Below are 15,793 nucleotides of genomic sequence, written 5' to 3' on the forward strand. Positions count from 1 at the left end.
TGCATGAAAAAATGAGTTTCTGAAAAGCCTAGTAGGATAAAAGCTCCCCACCAGGCCCTTCAAAGATTTCAGCACACATACCAGGAGAGCCTAAGTATTTTGTAACTTGAACCGCTCAGCGGTGGAACAGACTCATGAAGGTGGCAGACTCTCCTTCATTGGAGGTCTAGAAGCAGAGGTTGGATGGCCATCGGCCAGAGATTCCTTAGCTGTGGTTCCTGCATTGCAGGGGGTCAGAATAGAAGACCTTTGGGGATCCCTTCCAACTCTTCAGTTCTATGAAGTGGTAACTCTAGGACCTGGCCTCGGGTGGCCTTGCCTCGGAGCAGCAGCCCTGTCCCTTCCAGAGGGGCCCTGCCACCCCTCCTGGAGGCTCCTTTTGCCAGCTACCAAGAGCTTTGCGGGTGGCGGCGACATCATTGCTGACATCACTGGCGATGTCACAGTGATTCCCACACTCCTTGATGTGCCTGCCGTGTGGAGAGCATCTCCTTGGCTCAGGAGGAGGGAGGGAGGGAGGGAGGGGAGAGAAGAAGGCCCACGAAGGGGGCTGTCCCGTGCGCCATCAGGCTTGCCACACCGCAGCGCCAGTGCATAGGGCAGCCGGCTGCTCCTCCAAAGGACCACAACCACAGTGGCTGTCCTAGCTCAGTGCCATCCTTCCCCAGGCATCTTCTCTGCCTAGCGAGACGCCTCTGCCCCGCTTCTCCCATGCAAGCCCCTCTTCCTCCCCCTCTTCCTCCTCCCTGCATCCTGGAAACCATGGACAAAGACCCGGAAGGGCCCCCCAAGGCCTGCCCCATCCTCGCCTCCAACTCCAACTTCATCTGCATCACGGCAAAGTCCCCCAAGAGCAGCGCCCAGTTCCTGCTCCCGGAGCTCAGCACCATCCAGCAGTTCAAGGAGGAGCTGGCCAAGCACTTCTCCTGCGACACCAGCCAGCTGGTGCTGGTCTACTTTGGGAGGATCCTGAAGGACAAGGACACGCTCCGCCACTGCGGGATCACGGATGGGATGACTGTACACCTGGTGATCAGGACTCTCAAAAGGGACCTGGAAGACCCTCCTCAGTCTCCCTATGCGCCTGCGACCATGACACCTGCCCAGATACCGTCTGGGGGCAGCCTTCCCTCCCCGAGCATGCGGGGCTCCTGGGGGTCCCCTGAGGCAGCCCCCTCCAGCTCCGAGTGGCAGCTGGTGCCCACCTCAGAGATGATCGTTGAAAAGGTCCGGCAGTTGATCCTGGCCAACCCAGAGATCCAGCAGCTGGCCCAGCAAGTCCCGGCCATCAGGCACATACTCAACAATATGGACATCATGAGGGTGATCCTGGACAAGATGAGGGAGATTGTGGACCTGGCAAAGAACCCCGAGATGTTCCAGGACCTGAAGGCTCCGGACCAAGCCTTGATCAGCCTCAACGGCAGCATCCCTGGAGGGGACAACCCCCTGAGGCAGCTGAACAGTGAGCTACCAGAACCAGGGCTGAACGCCATCCAGGAGCTCTTTGCCTCCAGCAGCTCCTACCCCACCCTGGGGAGGAGCCAGGGGTCCCAGCTGGAGAGCCTGGAGCGTGTGGGCTCTCTGCCCCTCTGCCACAGCTCCGTCAGCACCCACAGCACCTGCAGCGAGGAGAGCGGCGCCTTCAGCAGCCCGACTCCCCCTCCAGGGCAAAGATCCTCCATGCCCAACCTGTCGCCCACATCCGGGGCTGGGGGCTTTGGCTTGGGCAGCCTCCCGCCACCGGACGCCAGCGAGATCCCCAAGCTGATTGTCAACCTCTGCAACGCTTACACCAAGCGCATGATGTTCTCTCTCATGCAGAGCGCCCTGCGGGCCGCAGAAGGGCCTCCGGTGGCCCAACAGGAGCAGGCGCAGCAGCAGGTCCTCCACTTCTCCCAGCAGATGCAGAGCCCGGAGATGGTGGCCGCCATGTCCAACCCCAAAGCCATCCAGGCCTGGGTGCAGATGGAACAAGGGCTACAGGCGCTGATGGCCGAGGCGCCCGTGCTGCTTCCCTGGTTCATGCTGCGCTTGAGAGGCCACTCCACTGGGGTGAGCCCCTGGGTCAATGGCTACCCCTGCCCGGGGTCGGCTGCTTCTGAATAAGGGCACCAAGACCACCCAACTCCCGGGCAAGCTTCAGATCTTCTCCCTCCCAGGAATAAGCCCAGACAGCATCCTTTGCCCACGGACAAGAGGAGGGAGCTTGGAGGGAAGGGATCCACTTCTTGCTGAACACTTGGGGGGCCACAGGAAGCTGTTCTGACTGTGAGGGCGATGAAAGGGTCTCCTCTGGTCGGCTGGGGCTTCTGAAATGGGTTGACTTGAATGTCCTCGCAATGTTATAAACAAAAGCCAACAGTCTCGCTGCTCTCCGGCTTCTCTCTCTCAACAATGGTGGTGGCTTTCTCCCCTTTGGGTTGCTACAGGTCTGGGCTTTAGGGCCAAAGTCACTCTGGGCCCCCAAAATATCTGGTGGAACCAGGAGATGTGTCGGTGGGGGAGGGTGGGGCCCTGAGACATATAATTGAAGAAATGTAGAGTTGGAGCTTCTGTATGGCGCTTCCGCAGCAGAGCAACTAGACACCTTCACCTGCCCTAGCTGCAACAAATCATGTCTCTCCAGTATAATAAACAGTGTTTTTTTCTGGGGGGAGGGAGATGCAGGGGTACACAGAGGAGAAGAAGAAAAAGAAGAAGAAAAAGACAACATTTTGTGAATCTTTGTACTTTTGTCCATTTACTGTATTTATTTTTCCCCATTTTGAGCTATAAAATGGTGGTTTTCTTGAGACAAAATGAGAGTACCCCTAAACAATTTTTAATAGAAAAAAGCACTAGCAACAGCAACAGCAACTACAGCAGCAACAGCAACAACAGCAGCAGCAACAACAACAACAACAACAACAACGAGTTTCATTATTTATACCCTGCCCACCTGGCTGGGTTGCCCCAGCCACTCGTATCTAAAGCCACAGCAGGCACTCCAATGGGCACATTTCTCCATTGTCTCCTGAGACAGACAGATGCCAACAAGAGTTCAAGGGGACCCCAAGGGTCCTCTAGACCAACCCCCCTGCAATGCAGGAACCACAGCTAAAGAATCCCTGGCAGGTGGCCATCCAGCCTCTGCTTCAAAACCTCCAGGGAAGGAGAGTCCACCTTCTTCCAAGGGACTTCTTCCACTAACAAATGGCTCTTCCTGCCAGAAAATGCTTCCTGCTATGCACTTGGAATCTCCTTTATTGTCAGTTAAATCCCTTGGTTCAGGCCTTACCTTCTGTGTGTGTGTGTGTGTGTGTGTGTGTGTGTGTGTGTGTGTGTGTGTGTTCACATCTCAACATCCACCACTGAAAGATGTCAGGGGAGGGGGGATTTTATTGGGAACCATTAATCAATTAATTTGCTGCATTTCCATCCCATCTTTTTTCTCCGTGGAATTCAAGGTGGCGCACATGGCTCTCCCAGTTAAGAGCGGCAGACTCGTAATCTGGGGAACCGGGTTCGCTTCCCCGCTCCTCCACATGCAGCTGCTGGGTGACCTTGGGCTCGTCACACTTCTCTGAAATCTCTCAGCCTCACTCACCTCACAGAGTGTCTGTTGTGGGGGAGGAAGGGAAAGGAGATTGTGAGCCGCTTTGAGACTCCTTAAGGCACGGGTGTCAAACTCAAGGCCCGGGGGCCAAATCCGGCCCGCCAGACCTCTTCATGTGGCCCGCCGAGCACCCCAGCCAGCGGGACCCAGCAGCGGGACCTTGCTGCTGAAGCGCCGCGCTGACAATGCGGCGACAAACAGCTGGGGCCTGGGGGGGGTAGAAAGGCGGCCGGAGCAGCGCTGCGTGGAGCGCCCCAAGCCACAGCAGGAGAAGGAGGAGGCAGCTTGCTGGGTCAGCGCCCAGCAGCACCGCACGAAGAGTCCCGAGCCTCTGCGACGCACCAGTGCTCTGTAGCACTTTGAATCCTCCTCCTCCTGCCACGGCTCGGCGCCTGGAAACGGCTGCTGCTGCTGCTGCTGAAGCACAGACAAAGCACCCAGCAGCGCCGCGTGGAGGAGGAGGAGGATTCAAAGTGCTACAGAGCACTGCTGCGTCCCAGAGGCTCGGCACTCTCCGTACGGTGCTGCCGGGCACCGACCCGACAAGCCGCCTCCTCCTCCTCTTGCCTCACCTCCTCCTCCTCCTGCCGTGGCTCAGCCTCATGAACGTGCAACTCTGAGGCTTTACGCACGTCTGCTAAAACGGACACCCGCTGCCTCATGCTGCACGGGAAATGCTTTTTGCCCCTGGGTCCCTTCGCGCTCTTTTCTGGCGCTGAATCAAGGCGGTGACCCCCCTTCCCTTTCTTTCTTCCTCTCTCTCGTTCTTATTCTTTCTTTCCCTCTCCTTCCTTCCTTCTTTATCTCTGTCTTCTCTCCGTGTTTCTTTTTCTTTCCTTCTTTATTCCCTTCCTTCTTTCCTACTCTTCTTTCTCTCCCCTCTTTCCTTCCTCTCTCCCTCCTGCTCCCTCTTTTCTTTCTTTCTTTCTTTCTTTCTTCCTTCCTTCCTTCCTTCCTTCCTTCCTTCCTTCCTTCCTTCCTTCCTTCCTTCCCATCTTTCTTCCTCTCCCTCATTCTTATTCTTTCTTTCCCTCTCTACTTCCTTCCTTCTTTCTCCCTTTCCATCTTTTCTCCCTCTTTCTTTTTCTTTCCTTCTTTATTCCCTTCCTTATTTCCTACTCTTCTTTCTCTCGCCTCTTTCCTTCCTTCCTCTCTCCCTCCCACTCCCTCTTTTCTTCCTTCCTCCCCTCCCCTCTCCTCCCTCTCCCTCTCCTCAGAAACATAGGATGCTGCTTTATACTTCTGGCCCTTAAACCCTGGAACCAGGAGAGCAGCTCTAGTGAGTCAACCTCAGCCAGTCCCTTTGGTGAAGGGTGGTGGCTCACTGGCAGAACATTTGTCCTGCATGCAGAAGGACCCCAGCATCTCCAGGTACCAGGTGCTCTGCAAAGCTCCTGCATGAAACCCTAGCGAGCCTCCACCACCCAGTGCAGTTACCGAAAATCATTTTTCAATAAATTGTACAATAATTGTACATTTGAATATCTACTTGCCATTATTCTGACTATGTTTCTGCTTTCAGAGCTAGTTATTACATTATTACAAAAAACCAGTAATAATTGAATGCAGTGACAATAATTTATGATAATAAAGAGTGGACACATAGTCCTACAGATACAACCGGCCCTTTGAGGGTGACCAAACTGCTGATGCGGCCCCCGATGAATTTGAGTTTGACACCCCTGCCTTAAGGGGAGTGAAAGGCGGGATATCAAGTCCAAACTCCTCCTCCTCCTCCTCCTCCTCCTCCTCCTCCTCCTCCTCCTCCTCCTCCTCCTCCTCCTCCTCCTGTAATCCCCACAACAACCCTGTGAGGTAGGTTAGGCTGAGAGGCAGTGCGGCTAGCCCTAAGGTCGCCCGGTGGGCTTCATGGCAGATTGGGGGGATTTGAACCCTGCTCTCCCAGGTCCTAGACCAGCACTCTAACACAGGAGGAGGGAGTGATATGGTCACAATGATATTTGGAAAGGGGAGAGCTGGGGTGACAGAGCCAATTCCTATGGAGGAGAGGCGGACCACAAGAGGGAAACAAGGAGACCAATTTGGGAAATGACTATATAGGTCTTCACAGGCTAAAAGGCAATGCCTTGGGCCACCCACTCTTTGGGACATTGCATAGCTATTGCACTGAACTTTCTGAGCTCTAGGGGGGATGGAAGCCAAAAAGGGGGAACCTGAGAGGAGGAGGTTTTGTCCCTGATGCTGTGCAGATGCCACAGAAAAAGCAAAGGGGTGGCTATGCCACAATGAAGCAGCCTGGCAGGTTTATTTTGACATGGTTCCCATCTTCTTTCTGGGCATCTTGCAAGAGCCAGCTGCTCTGTTCGTCAGACGAAGTTGGCCGCTGCCTAGACAACTTCATGCTAGAACCAGGTCCACATTGGAGCCCAACCACCCACTCATCCTCACCCCATCGCTTGTGGGTTTCCCTGCTCTGCAAGGCTGCTGCGGAGAAGTGCGAGGTCTAAAAGGGTCCAGCATTTGCTCAGTCACACTGCCAAAGAGACCCTGGCGTTGGGAAAAGGTTAGAGAGGTGGCTGTTTGTGAGGTGCCGTGGGTCCCACAATCTGCCATCTCACACAGCTGCTCACAGTCATTGAGCTTGACTTTTTCCTTTCTTAAAAAGATATTTGGATTATTTAATCCAAAGCTTCTGTCTATGCCTGTCTGTCATCTCTCTCTCTCTCTCTCTCTCTCTCTCTCTCTCTCTCTCTCTCTCTCTCTCTCTCTCTCTCTCTCTCTCTGGAATGCCCTCCCATCAGATGTCAAAGAAATAAACAACTCTCTGACTTTTAGAAGACATCTGAAGGTAGCCCTGTTTAGGGAAGTTTTAAATGTTTGAAGTTTTCTTCTGTTTTTAATGTTCTGTTGAAAGCCGCCCAGAGTGGCTGGGGAAACCGAGTCAGATGGGTGTGGTATGTATGTATGTATGTATGTATGTATGTATGTATGTATGTATAAATAAATAAATAAATAAATAAATAAATAAATAAATGCCTATATTCTCCAGGACTTCTTGCGGATAGTTGGCTCTTGGTGCTACTCAACCCTGACACTTCCACTAGAACTGACTTCCAAACTATTGGGAGTCTTGCCCTTTCCTAGGTGTAAATCCCACTGCTGTTGATCATGCAAGAGGCCAAGGCTTGCTGGATCAGGCCAAAGAGGGTTCATCTAGTTTGGTGTCCTGTTTTCACACTGGCCAACCCAATGCCCCCGATGGGAAGCCCAAGCCCAGCCAGCACAGGCCCACTAGAATCCTCCTGGTGGGAGCCATTTAATGGACCCCTTTTAATCACCAGAGGTTTCCAGGAGCAGGGAGCCGCTTCCCTTGCTTCGCCACTGCTTTGTTCTCCTGCACTCACTCACCCTCCCTGGCAGGCATGGTGAAGCCCGCCGGCCACCTGACCTTCTCCCGTTGCTGCTATTTTCTCTCTCCCCTGGGCTCCAAAGTCTCTTCCTTCATAGACGTCTACTGTCCGGACTCTCTGCTCCCCATTTGTCAGAGTACGAGCCACAATGCCTCTCCGGGGAAGAGGAAATCCACAGGCTGGGCGTCGTCCGGAGCGGGAGGGAGTTGTAGGCTAGAAAGATCCATGGGATTCCTGGCCATTCCTGCTTAATCCCACATTTCCTGCAAAATGTTTTCTACCTGTGATTCTCAGATCATCTTCGGAGAGCCAAGTCCTGGAGGAATGTGGTGCTTGGGCCATGATCCTTCCTGGAATTCAAAGAAGGAAGGGGCCTCCCTGAACATGGCATGGTGGTATCTCTGAAATGCAAGATCTGCAGAGAGTGTTGCTGGTGTTTAGGTTGCTAACCTCTTTGGGAAGGGTTCTTATCGAAAACTTGTGTGCATATGCATTAAATCACCAGCCACTTGGTGCCAATAGGGTGGGACTTTGGGGGCAGGTATCCAGCGCTCCCCCCCCTCAACAGAACGGGGAGGAGGGAAGTACAATGAGACCTGCGCCACTTGGTACCTGGTACCTGGACACAGACCATCCTTGTCCACCTCGACATTTACCTTTTGCAGCTGCCGGCCTCCTCTGGAGTAAAGACATGGGAGCCGGCTGCATGTCCTCCCCTCTGAACTGCATTTAAGCCAGGCTCCATGGAGAGCAGCGAGGCCAGCACCAGAAACTTTATTGTTGGGTAATTTACATTTTCGCTTTCTATTTGTGTTCTTAAGCCTAATGGGCTGGGTTTTTTTTTATAAAAAAAATTGAATTTATTCTGTGTTTGCTAAATGGTTGACTTTGTTATTTTGAACTTACTGGCATGTTCTGCATTTCGTATGTTTGTATTCCCAGTGTTCTCTATTTGGATGTTAGGGCAAAATAAAAAAATTCTTTCAGTAGCACCTTAAAGACCAACTAAGTTTTTATTTTGGTATGAGCTTTCGTGTGCATGCACACTTCTTCAGATACTTCTTCTTGGATGTTAGGGGTTAGCTTTCTGCCAGCCGCTTTGGGCACAACTCACCATGGGAAAGCGGCATGCAAGTAAAATCAAGCAATCCAACAAGCCTAGCAGAGGTTGCCTGGCCTAATAAGCAAATTCCCAAGAACAGAAGAGGAGCGCTGCTCTTCTCACAGTGTTCTCAAAGCGTCCTGTTCTCACGGCGACCACCCAGAGCCCCGTGGAAAACCTGCAAGCAAAACTCCAGCACAGGAGCAGCAACGCTCTCCTCTCCTGTGGCTTCCAGCAACTGGGATCCAGAAACATTGCTGCCCTCAAAGGTGGAGGACAGAGTACAGCCATCTTGGCTGCTCACCACTGAGAGCCCTCAACTCCTCCACAAATTCATCTAATCCTCTTTTCAAGCCATCCATGTTGGTGGCCGTCACTGCCTCCTGTGGCAGGGAGTTCCACAGTTTAAATCTGTGCTGTGTGAAGAAGGACTTTCTTTTCTCTGTCCTGAATCTTCCAGCGTCCAGGTCGTTGGATGTCTTTGAATTGAGCAACTTAAAGGCGCTCCCCCACCCCACCCTGCATCACCCCAGTTAAGTGCACCACTGCACTCCCCTTTATTGGGGAGGGGGGCACCCATGGAGGCCTTGCCCACCGGGGCCTCCCCTCCCAGTTCTCTGTGAGGTCAGCGGTGACCTCACAGTCCCGGCAGCTTCACAGAAAGGCCAGGTCCTCTGGCAGCAGCAGAGGGGAGAAGAGGAAAATGAAGGTGCCTGCCAGGTTGTGAGCAAGCGGAAGAAGAAGGCAACATCTCGCTGTTATGTGCGCTCTGGCCTTGGCTAGTGTTGAGACAAAGGGGGGCAGCAGCAGACCACTGGCCCCTTCCCACCTCTCGCATCCCCTACGGGAACAAGTGGCGGCAGCAGCGGCGGCAGCAGCAGCAGCAGCAGCATCGCCGCCACACCGGAAGGAAAGGAAGACGCCCCTCTTTGCTCCTTCTTCCTGAACCTCTGCTCCTCAGCAGCCATGTCGGAGAGCAAGAAGCCCCACGGGGCTGCCGCCGGCACCCGTGTCATCAAGGTGACCGTCAAGACCCTCAAGCGCAAGGAGCACTTTGAGGTGGCTGAGAGCACCCTTGTGCAGGACTTCAAAAAGCTCATCTCTGAGCGCTTCAAGATGCCCCTGGAGCAGCTGTCGCTCATCTTTGCTGGCGAGATCCTCAAGGACCAGGACACTCTGGCACAGCACAAGATTGTCAGTGGGTCCAAGGTGCACCTCTTCATCAAGTCGCAGAGGAGGCTGCCGGGGAACCCCGTGCCCTCCCCGGGAAACACCGGCCCCGCTGCCTTCCTGGCCGTGCCACCCGCAAGCATGCTGCTCTCCAGCGAGGCCTCCTCGGAGCATAGCCTTGAGCTGTCCGAGTGGAACAACCAGCCGGAAGAGCTGATGGCTTCCTGCCACAAGCTGGTGGCGCAGACCATGGAGAACCTCTTGCTTCAGATGGTCACTCTGAACCTGGATGCCTCCACCTTGAACAACAACCCGCTTCTCTTGGGCTTCCTTGTTGGCATCACTGGCATGAACGTTCTGGGCCTGAGCTCCATGGACGTCTCTGACATTGTGGGTGAGGCCCATGAACAGGACATGACCCGCCAGGAGCTCATCAGCGAGGTGATGCAGCACCCTTTTGTGCAGAACCTCTTTGGCGACACAGAGCAGGTCAGGCAGATGATCATGTCCGTCCCGCAGGTGCAGCAGCTGGCCGAGCAGAACCCCGAGATCAACCACATCCTCAACAACTCCGAGTTCCTGCGGGAGATGATCGACGTGGCCACCAGCCCGGCGGTGATGGACGAGATCATCAGGAACCACGACCGAGCCCTCAGCAACCTCGAAAGCATCCCAGGTGGGTACAGTGCTTTGCAGCAGCTCTACAATGACATAGAGGCCCCCATGCTGAACGCGGTCCAAGCCCAGTTCCAGGGCAACACGTTTGCCCCGTCAGAGAACAAGCCCCCTTCTGGGGGGATCAGCCCTCTGGCCCGGACAGAAAACAGGGAGCCCCTGCCAAACCCCTGGGCTCCTCAGTCCAACAACAGTGGCGGCGACAATTTCTGCAACGGTGACCTCAATGGTACCAATAACGATGCTGGTCAGGGCTACATCCTGCTTGCTTTAGGCCCTGGAGTCCAGCCTGGGCTGAGCAAGTCCGAAAGCATCCAGAACATGGTTCACCAACTCACGGAGAACCTGGAGTTCATGCAGAACATGTCCAATGCCCTCTCGAAGCCCGATGGGCCTACTCAGTTATTCCTCAGCCATTGCAACTCCCCCGAGAGTAACGATGCTTCTCTGCCTCAAGGGTGGGTGCAGCAGCTCCCTGCCAAACTGGAGAGGTCAGAGGCGGCTGCCCTGCTGACCAACCCCAGAGCGGTCCAGGCTCTCCTCCAGCTGCAGATGAGCCTGCTGACCCTGACCAGAGAAGTGCCTGACTTCCTCCAAGCCTTGACGGACCCGGACGTTGAGCCCGAGAGCATGGAAGACTCCGATGAGGGAGAGAGCCCGTCCTCGGAAGCAGGGAGCCTCATCTCCGCTGATGAAAGCCTGGAGTTGGAAAGCAGCGAATCCAAAGCAGAAGAGAGAAGACGGGGAAGAAGAAGAAGAAGAGGAGGAAGAGAGGAGGAGGAGGAGGAGGAAGATGAAGACGAAGAAATGGATCAGCAAGCTCCAGTGGTCCTCTATCAGATGCAGCTGCAGCAGCTCCAAATGATGGGCTTCCAGAACCAGGAACTGAACCTGCAAGCTTTAATTGACACAGATGGAGATATTGGTGCAGCGGTTGAAAAGCTTACGAACTCTCGTGCATCCTAGCAACAGATTTACCTTTGCCTCTTGTAGGGTCACCTGACACACTAAAGTCAGCATGGTGGATATTACAATGGCCTCGCTTCAGTGCTCCTTTACTCAGGCTGGGTTTGCTTAGGGGTGAGGGGGCTCTGCTTCTAAGAGTCGGGGAAGGAAGAACCAGCGGGGGATGCCTTACATTAAAAAACCATCCGCAGCAGATGCCTGAAAGCCACCGAGGAAGTAGGTGTCTGTTGCATCATCACCTTCGGGGCCCCTTCTGGCTCCCTCGGCCTTAGGGGGATCCACCCGAGCTGTGCAGAGAGCCCTTAGCCCAGGCATCCCCAAACTGTGGCCCTCCAGATGTTTTGGCCTACAACTCCCATGATCCCTAGCTAACAGGACCAATGGTCAGGGATGATGGGGATTGTAGTCCAAAACATCTGGAGGGCCGAAGTTTGGGGATGCCTGCCTTAGCCCCTCTTGGCCTCCTGCTGGCCTCCTGGAACTTGGTGGACAGTGCTAGAGGGGATTGGGGCACAGGCTCTGCTTGACCCAGGATGTCCTCCAGCACTTTGGGACTCCAACTGGGAAGCTGTGGTGCTGGTCTCAGCCGGAGCTCTGGAGCTGCCCCTGGCCGCCTCTTTCTCTCTCCTTCTGCTTGGCTTATTTCTTTCTGGAACAGAGCACTAAGCTACCCAGGGCCAAGAGTTTCAGTGGGCCTAGTGGGCAAGGGCTTCAGTTCCTCTTGCCCACATCCCTTTGGGGGGCTGTGTGGCTGGACACACAAAGCTGCTGCAGTGAGCAGCTTAGCTCCCTCAGCTGTCTTAGTTTGCTGGTGCCTTTTCCACGCTGCAAAACTCCCTGCTTGTGCAGACCCTCTGCGGGGGCTCAGGACTGGGTGGGGAGCTCAGCGCCAACCAGGGTCTGGGCTTTGAACATCTTCCCATGAAAGGGGGGTGGGGTGGGCATATCCTTTGGGCAAGTCCCGCTCATGTTGGCATCTCTGCACAGAAAGAAAAGCCCCCAACGATTCACAAAAAGGGGTCTGGGCCCCCAGCTGGGCTCCTGTGATGCTCCATCCAAGGCAGAACCAGCCGATCCATGTAACATATGCTTGAAGGAGGCTTTTGATAAACTGGAGTGGCCTTTGCTGTGAGCGCCACTGCTTTCTCTTGCAGCGGACAATTCCTGGGTATCAGATTGGGCTTCTTAATCTGTTTTTTCGCTTTGGACTGTAGGCAGTCATGTGGCGTCAATCCTCAAGTTGCATGACAGGTCAGAGCGTGCGTGTCACAGGCAGTCAGGTGGTGCTTATTTCCCACAGGTGGGTGAGAAAAGGATGCTGGACCAGATGAGTTATTGGCCTGATCCAACACAACTCTGTAGCTCAGTGGTAGAACATCTGCCCCACGTTCCATGCCCGGCCCCTTTGGGTAGGCTTGGGAGAGACTCCTGTATGAAATTGGAGAGAGTCGCTGCCAGTCGGCGTAGACAATAATGAGCTAGAGGGACCCACTGGTCTGGCTCAGTATAAAGTAACTTCCTATATCCCTATGGATCAGGTCAGTGGCCCATCTAGTCCAGCATCCTGTTCTCACAGTGGCCAGCCAGATACCTGCAAGAAACCCACAAGCAGGAGCCGACCACGAGAGCCCTCTCCCTGCCTGGGGTTTCCAGCAACTGGCATTCAGAAGCATTGTTGCCTCCAACTCACAGCCACTGACAGCCATCTGCTCCAGGAATTTGACTAACCCTCTTTTAAAGCAACTACTGTAGGTTGGTGCCCATCTTCCCTGTTTAGGGAAGCTTTTAATGTTTAATGGATTTCTGTATTTTAGAATTTGTTTTTTTGGAAGCCGCCCAGAGTGGCTGGGGGAACCCGGCCAGATGGGCGGGGTATAAATAATAAATTATTATTATTATTATTATTATTATTATTATTATTATTATTATTATTATCTCTGCCTCCTGCGGCAGCAAGTTCCATAGTTCAGCATGAAGAAGAACTTTCTTTTGTCCTGAATCTCCCAGCATCCCACTTTATTGGATGTGCAGGTTTGCTATGTTATGCAGCTGTCTGATACCCTGATGCCTATACCCTGATGCCTCCCAACTGCAGCCACTCTGGCGTCACGACCATTGCTCTGCAGTTCATCCTGGGCAACGGTGGCTCTCACACACATGCCTGGTGGGGTGGTCCTATCCCTGCTTGCCTGCGGACAGCCCCTCCACCCTGAAACAGCTGCTTCCCAGAAACAGCAGCCTACATAACAAAGATACGAACATGGGGGGGGGGGACAGACCCAGCAACAAGCCCAGGTGCCAACATGGTCGCCATATCCACTTAGGCAGGCAAAGGCGATGCTTTTACAAGAGCATTTAGAACGGCAGAGTTGCAAGGGACCCCAAGGTTCATCTAGTCCAGCCCCCTGCAATTCCAGGGCCAGGGATGCACCTGCAAACAGCAGCCTCCTTCATTCTACATAGAGCAAACAGGCCAGTCCCTGCCCTAAAAAACAAATGCACCCCAAACTTCATAGGAGGTATCGATCTGTTCATTTCATAAAATCTACACACCACTTGATTGTAATAAAACAAACCCCAAACTGGTTTACAAAAGATAAAACAATAAAATCAAGCAAAAATTACAACCCTAACACTTTGTTTGTTTGTTTAGTCGCTTAGTCGTGTCCGATTCTTCATGACCCCATGGACCAGAGCACGCCAGGCACTTTGGTCAGACTCATGTTTGTAGCTTCGAGAACACTGTCCAACCATCTCGTCCTCTGTCATCCCCTTGTCCTAGTGCCCTCCATCTTTCCCAACATCAGGGTCTTTTCCAGGGAGTCTTCTCTTCTCATGAGGTGGCCAAAGTATTGGAGCCTCAGCTTCAGGATCTGTCTTTCCAGTGAGCACTCAGGGCTGATTTCCTTCAGAATGGATAGGTTTGATCTTCCTGCAGTCCATGGGACTCTCAAGAGTCTCCTCCAACACCATAATTCAAAAGCATCCATTATTCGGTGATCAGCCTTCTTTATGGTCCAGCTCCCATACATCACTACTGGGAAAACCATAGCTTTAACTACACGGACCTTTGTCGGCAAGGTGATGTCTCTGCCTTTTAAGATGCTGTCTAGGTTTGTCATTGCTTTTCTCCCAAGAAGCAGGCCTCTTTTAATTTCGTGACTGCTGTCACCATCTGCAGTGATCATGGAACCCAAGAAAGTAAAATCTCTCACTGCCTCCATTTCTTCCCCTTCTATTTGCCAGGAGGTGATGGGACCAGTGGCCATGATCTTGGTTTTTGTTTTTTGTTTTGGTTGAGCTTCAGACCATATTTTGCGGTCTTCCCTTTCACCTTCATTAAAAGGTTCTTTATTTCCTCCTCACTTTCTGCCATCAAGGTTGTGTCATCAACATATCTGAGGTTGTTGATATTTCTTCCGGCAATCTTAATTCCGGTTTGGGATTCATTCAGTCCAGCCTTTTGCATGATGAATTCCTCATATAAGTTAAATAAGCAGGGAGACAATATACAGCCTTGTCGTACTCCTTTCACAATTTTGAACCAATCAGTTGTTCCATATCCAGTTTAAGAACTTGCCATAGTTTGCTGTGGTCGACACAGTCAAAGGCTTTTGCCTAGTCAATGAAGCAGAAGTAGACGTTTTTCTGGAACTCTCTAGCTTTCTCCATAATCCAGCGCATGTTTGCTATTTGGTCTCTGGTTCCTCTGCCCTTTCGAAATCCAGCTTGCACTTCTGGGAGTTCTCGGTCCACATACTGCCTAAGCCTGCCTTGTAGAATTTTAAGCATAACCTTGCTAGCGTGTGAAATGAGTGCAAGGCTGTGATCCATGAAGGGGAACCTTAACATACAAAAGTTAAAACACTAAAAGAGATTAGAATCGCCTCAGTTTTCTAAACATCTGTGTTGGCTTATCTAAAACTAGTGTATTTCAGCCCGTTCAATAACGGGCGCTAGAACATCCTGGGGTTTGGAGAAGCGCTTGCGCAGCGCTTCTCCGAACCCTGGGACCTGTCCTTACTGTCGGCGGCAGGGGGACAGGAACGGAGGAGGAGAAAGCGCTGCTTTCTCCTCCTCCGTTCCTCTCTCCCAGCCGCCGACAGCAAGGAGACATCCTGGGGTTTGGAGAAGCGCTTGTGCAGCGCTTCTCCGAACCCTGGGACCTGTCCTTGCTGTCGGCGGCAGGGGGACAGGAACGGAGGAGGAGAAAGCGCTGCTTTCTCCTCCTCCGTTCCTCTCTCCCAGCCGCCGACAGCAAGGAGACATCCTGGGGTTTGGAGAAGCGCTTGCGCAGCGCTTCTCCGAACCCTGGGACCTGTCCTTACTGTCGGCGGCAGGGGGACAGGAACGGAGGAGGAGAAAGCGCTGCTTTCTCCTCCTCCGTTCCTCTCTCCCAGCCGCCGACAGCAAGGAGACATCCTGGGGTTTGGAGAAGCGCTTGTGCAGCGCTTCTCCGAACCCTGGGACCTGTCCTTGCTGTCGGCGGCAGGGGGACAGGAACGGAGGAGGAGAAAGCGCTGCTTTCTCCTCCTCCGTTCCTCTCTCCCAGCCGCCGACAGCAAGGAGACATCCTGGGGTTTGGAGAAGCGCTTGCGCAGCGCTTCTCCGAACCCTGGGACCTGTCCTTACTGTCGGCGGCAGGGGGACAGGAACGGAGGAGGAGAAAGCGCTGCTTTCTCCTCCTCCGTTCCTCTCTCCCAGCCGCCGACAGGAAGCAGACATCCCGGGGTTCGGAGAAGCGCTTGCGCAGCGCTTCTCCGAACCCTGGGACCTGTCCTTGCTGTCGGCGGCAGGGGGACAGGAACGGAGGAGGAGAAAGCGCTGCTTTCTCCTCCTCCGTTCCTCTCTCCCAGCCGCCGACAGCAAGGAGACATCCTGGGGTTTGGAGAAGCGCTTGCGCAGCGCTTC

At 53.6% G+C, this 15,793-nt stretch overlaps 3 protein-coding genes across 3 annotated transcripts in view; all 3 read left to right on the forward strand.

Moving 5' to 3' along the window:
* LOC148686099 (uncharacterized) overlaps window positions 1–15,793 on the forward strand; it is a 580,325-nt gene that overhangs the window by 202,499 nt on the left and 362,033 nt on the right. The window lies entirely within an intron of this gene.
* On the forward strand, window positions 712–2,109 carry LOC148686102 (ubiquilin-1-like). Its single transcript, XM_088668942.1, has one exon. It carries the CDS (start codon window positions 712–714, stop codon window positions 2,107–2,109), a length of 1,398 nt encoding a protein of 465 aa, XP_088525068.1.
* LOC118084889 (ubiquilin-1-like) lies at window positions 9,038–10,882 on the forward strand. Its single transcript, XM_035114981.2, has one exon. It carries the CDS (start codon window positions 9,038–9,040, stop codon window positions 10,880–10,882), a length of 1,845 nt encoding a protein of 614 aa, XP_034970872.1.

Source organism: Zootoca vivipara, chromosome 4 (assembly GCF_965207765.1).
Source record: "Zootoca vivipara chromosome 4, rZooViv2.hap1.1, whole genome shotgun sequence".
Lineage (NCBI taxonomy): Eukaryota > Metazoa > Chordata > Lepidosauria > Squamata > Lacertidae > Zootoca > Zootoca vivipara.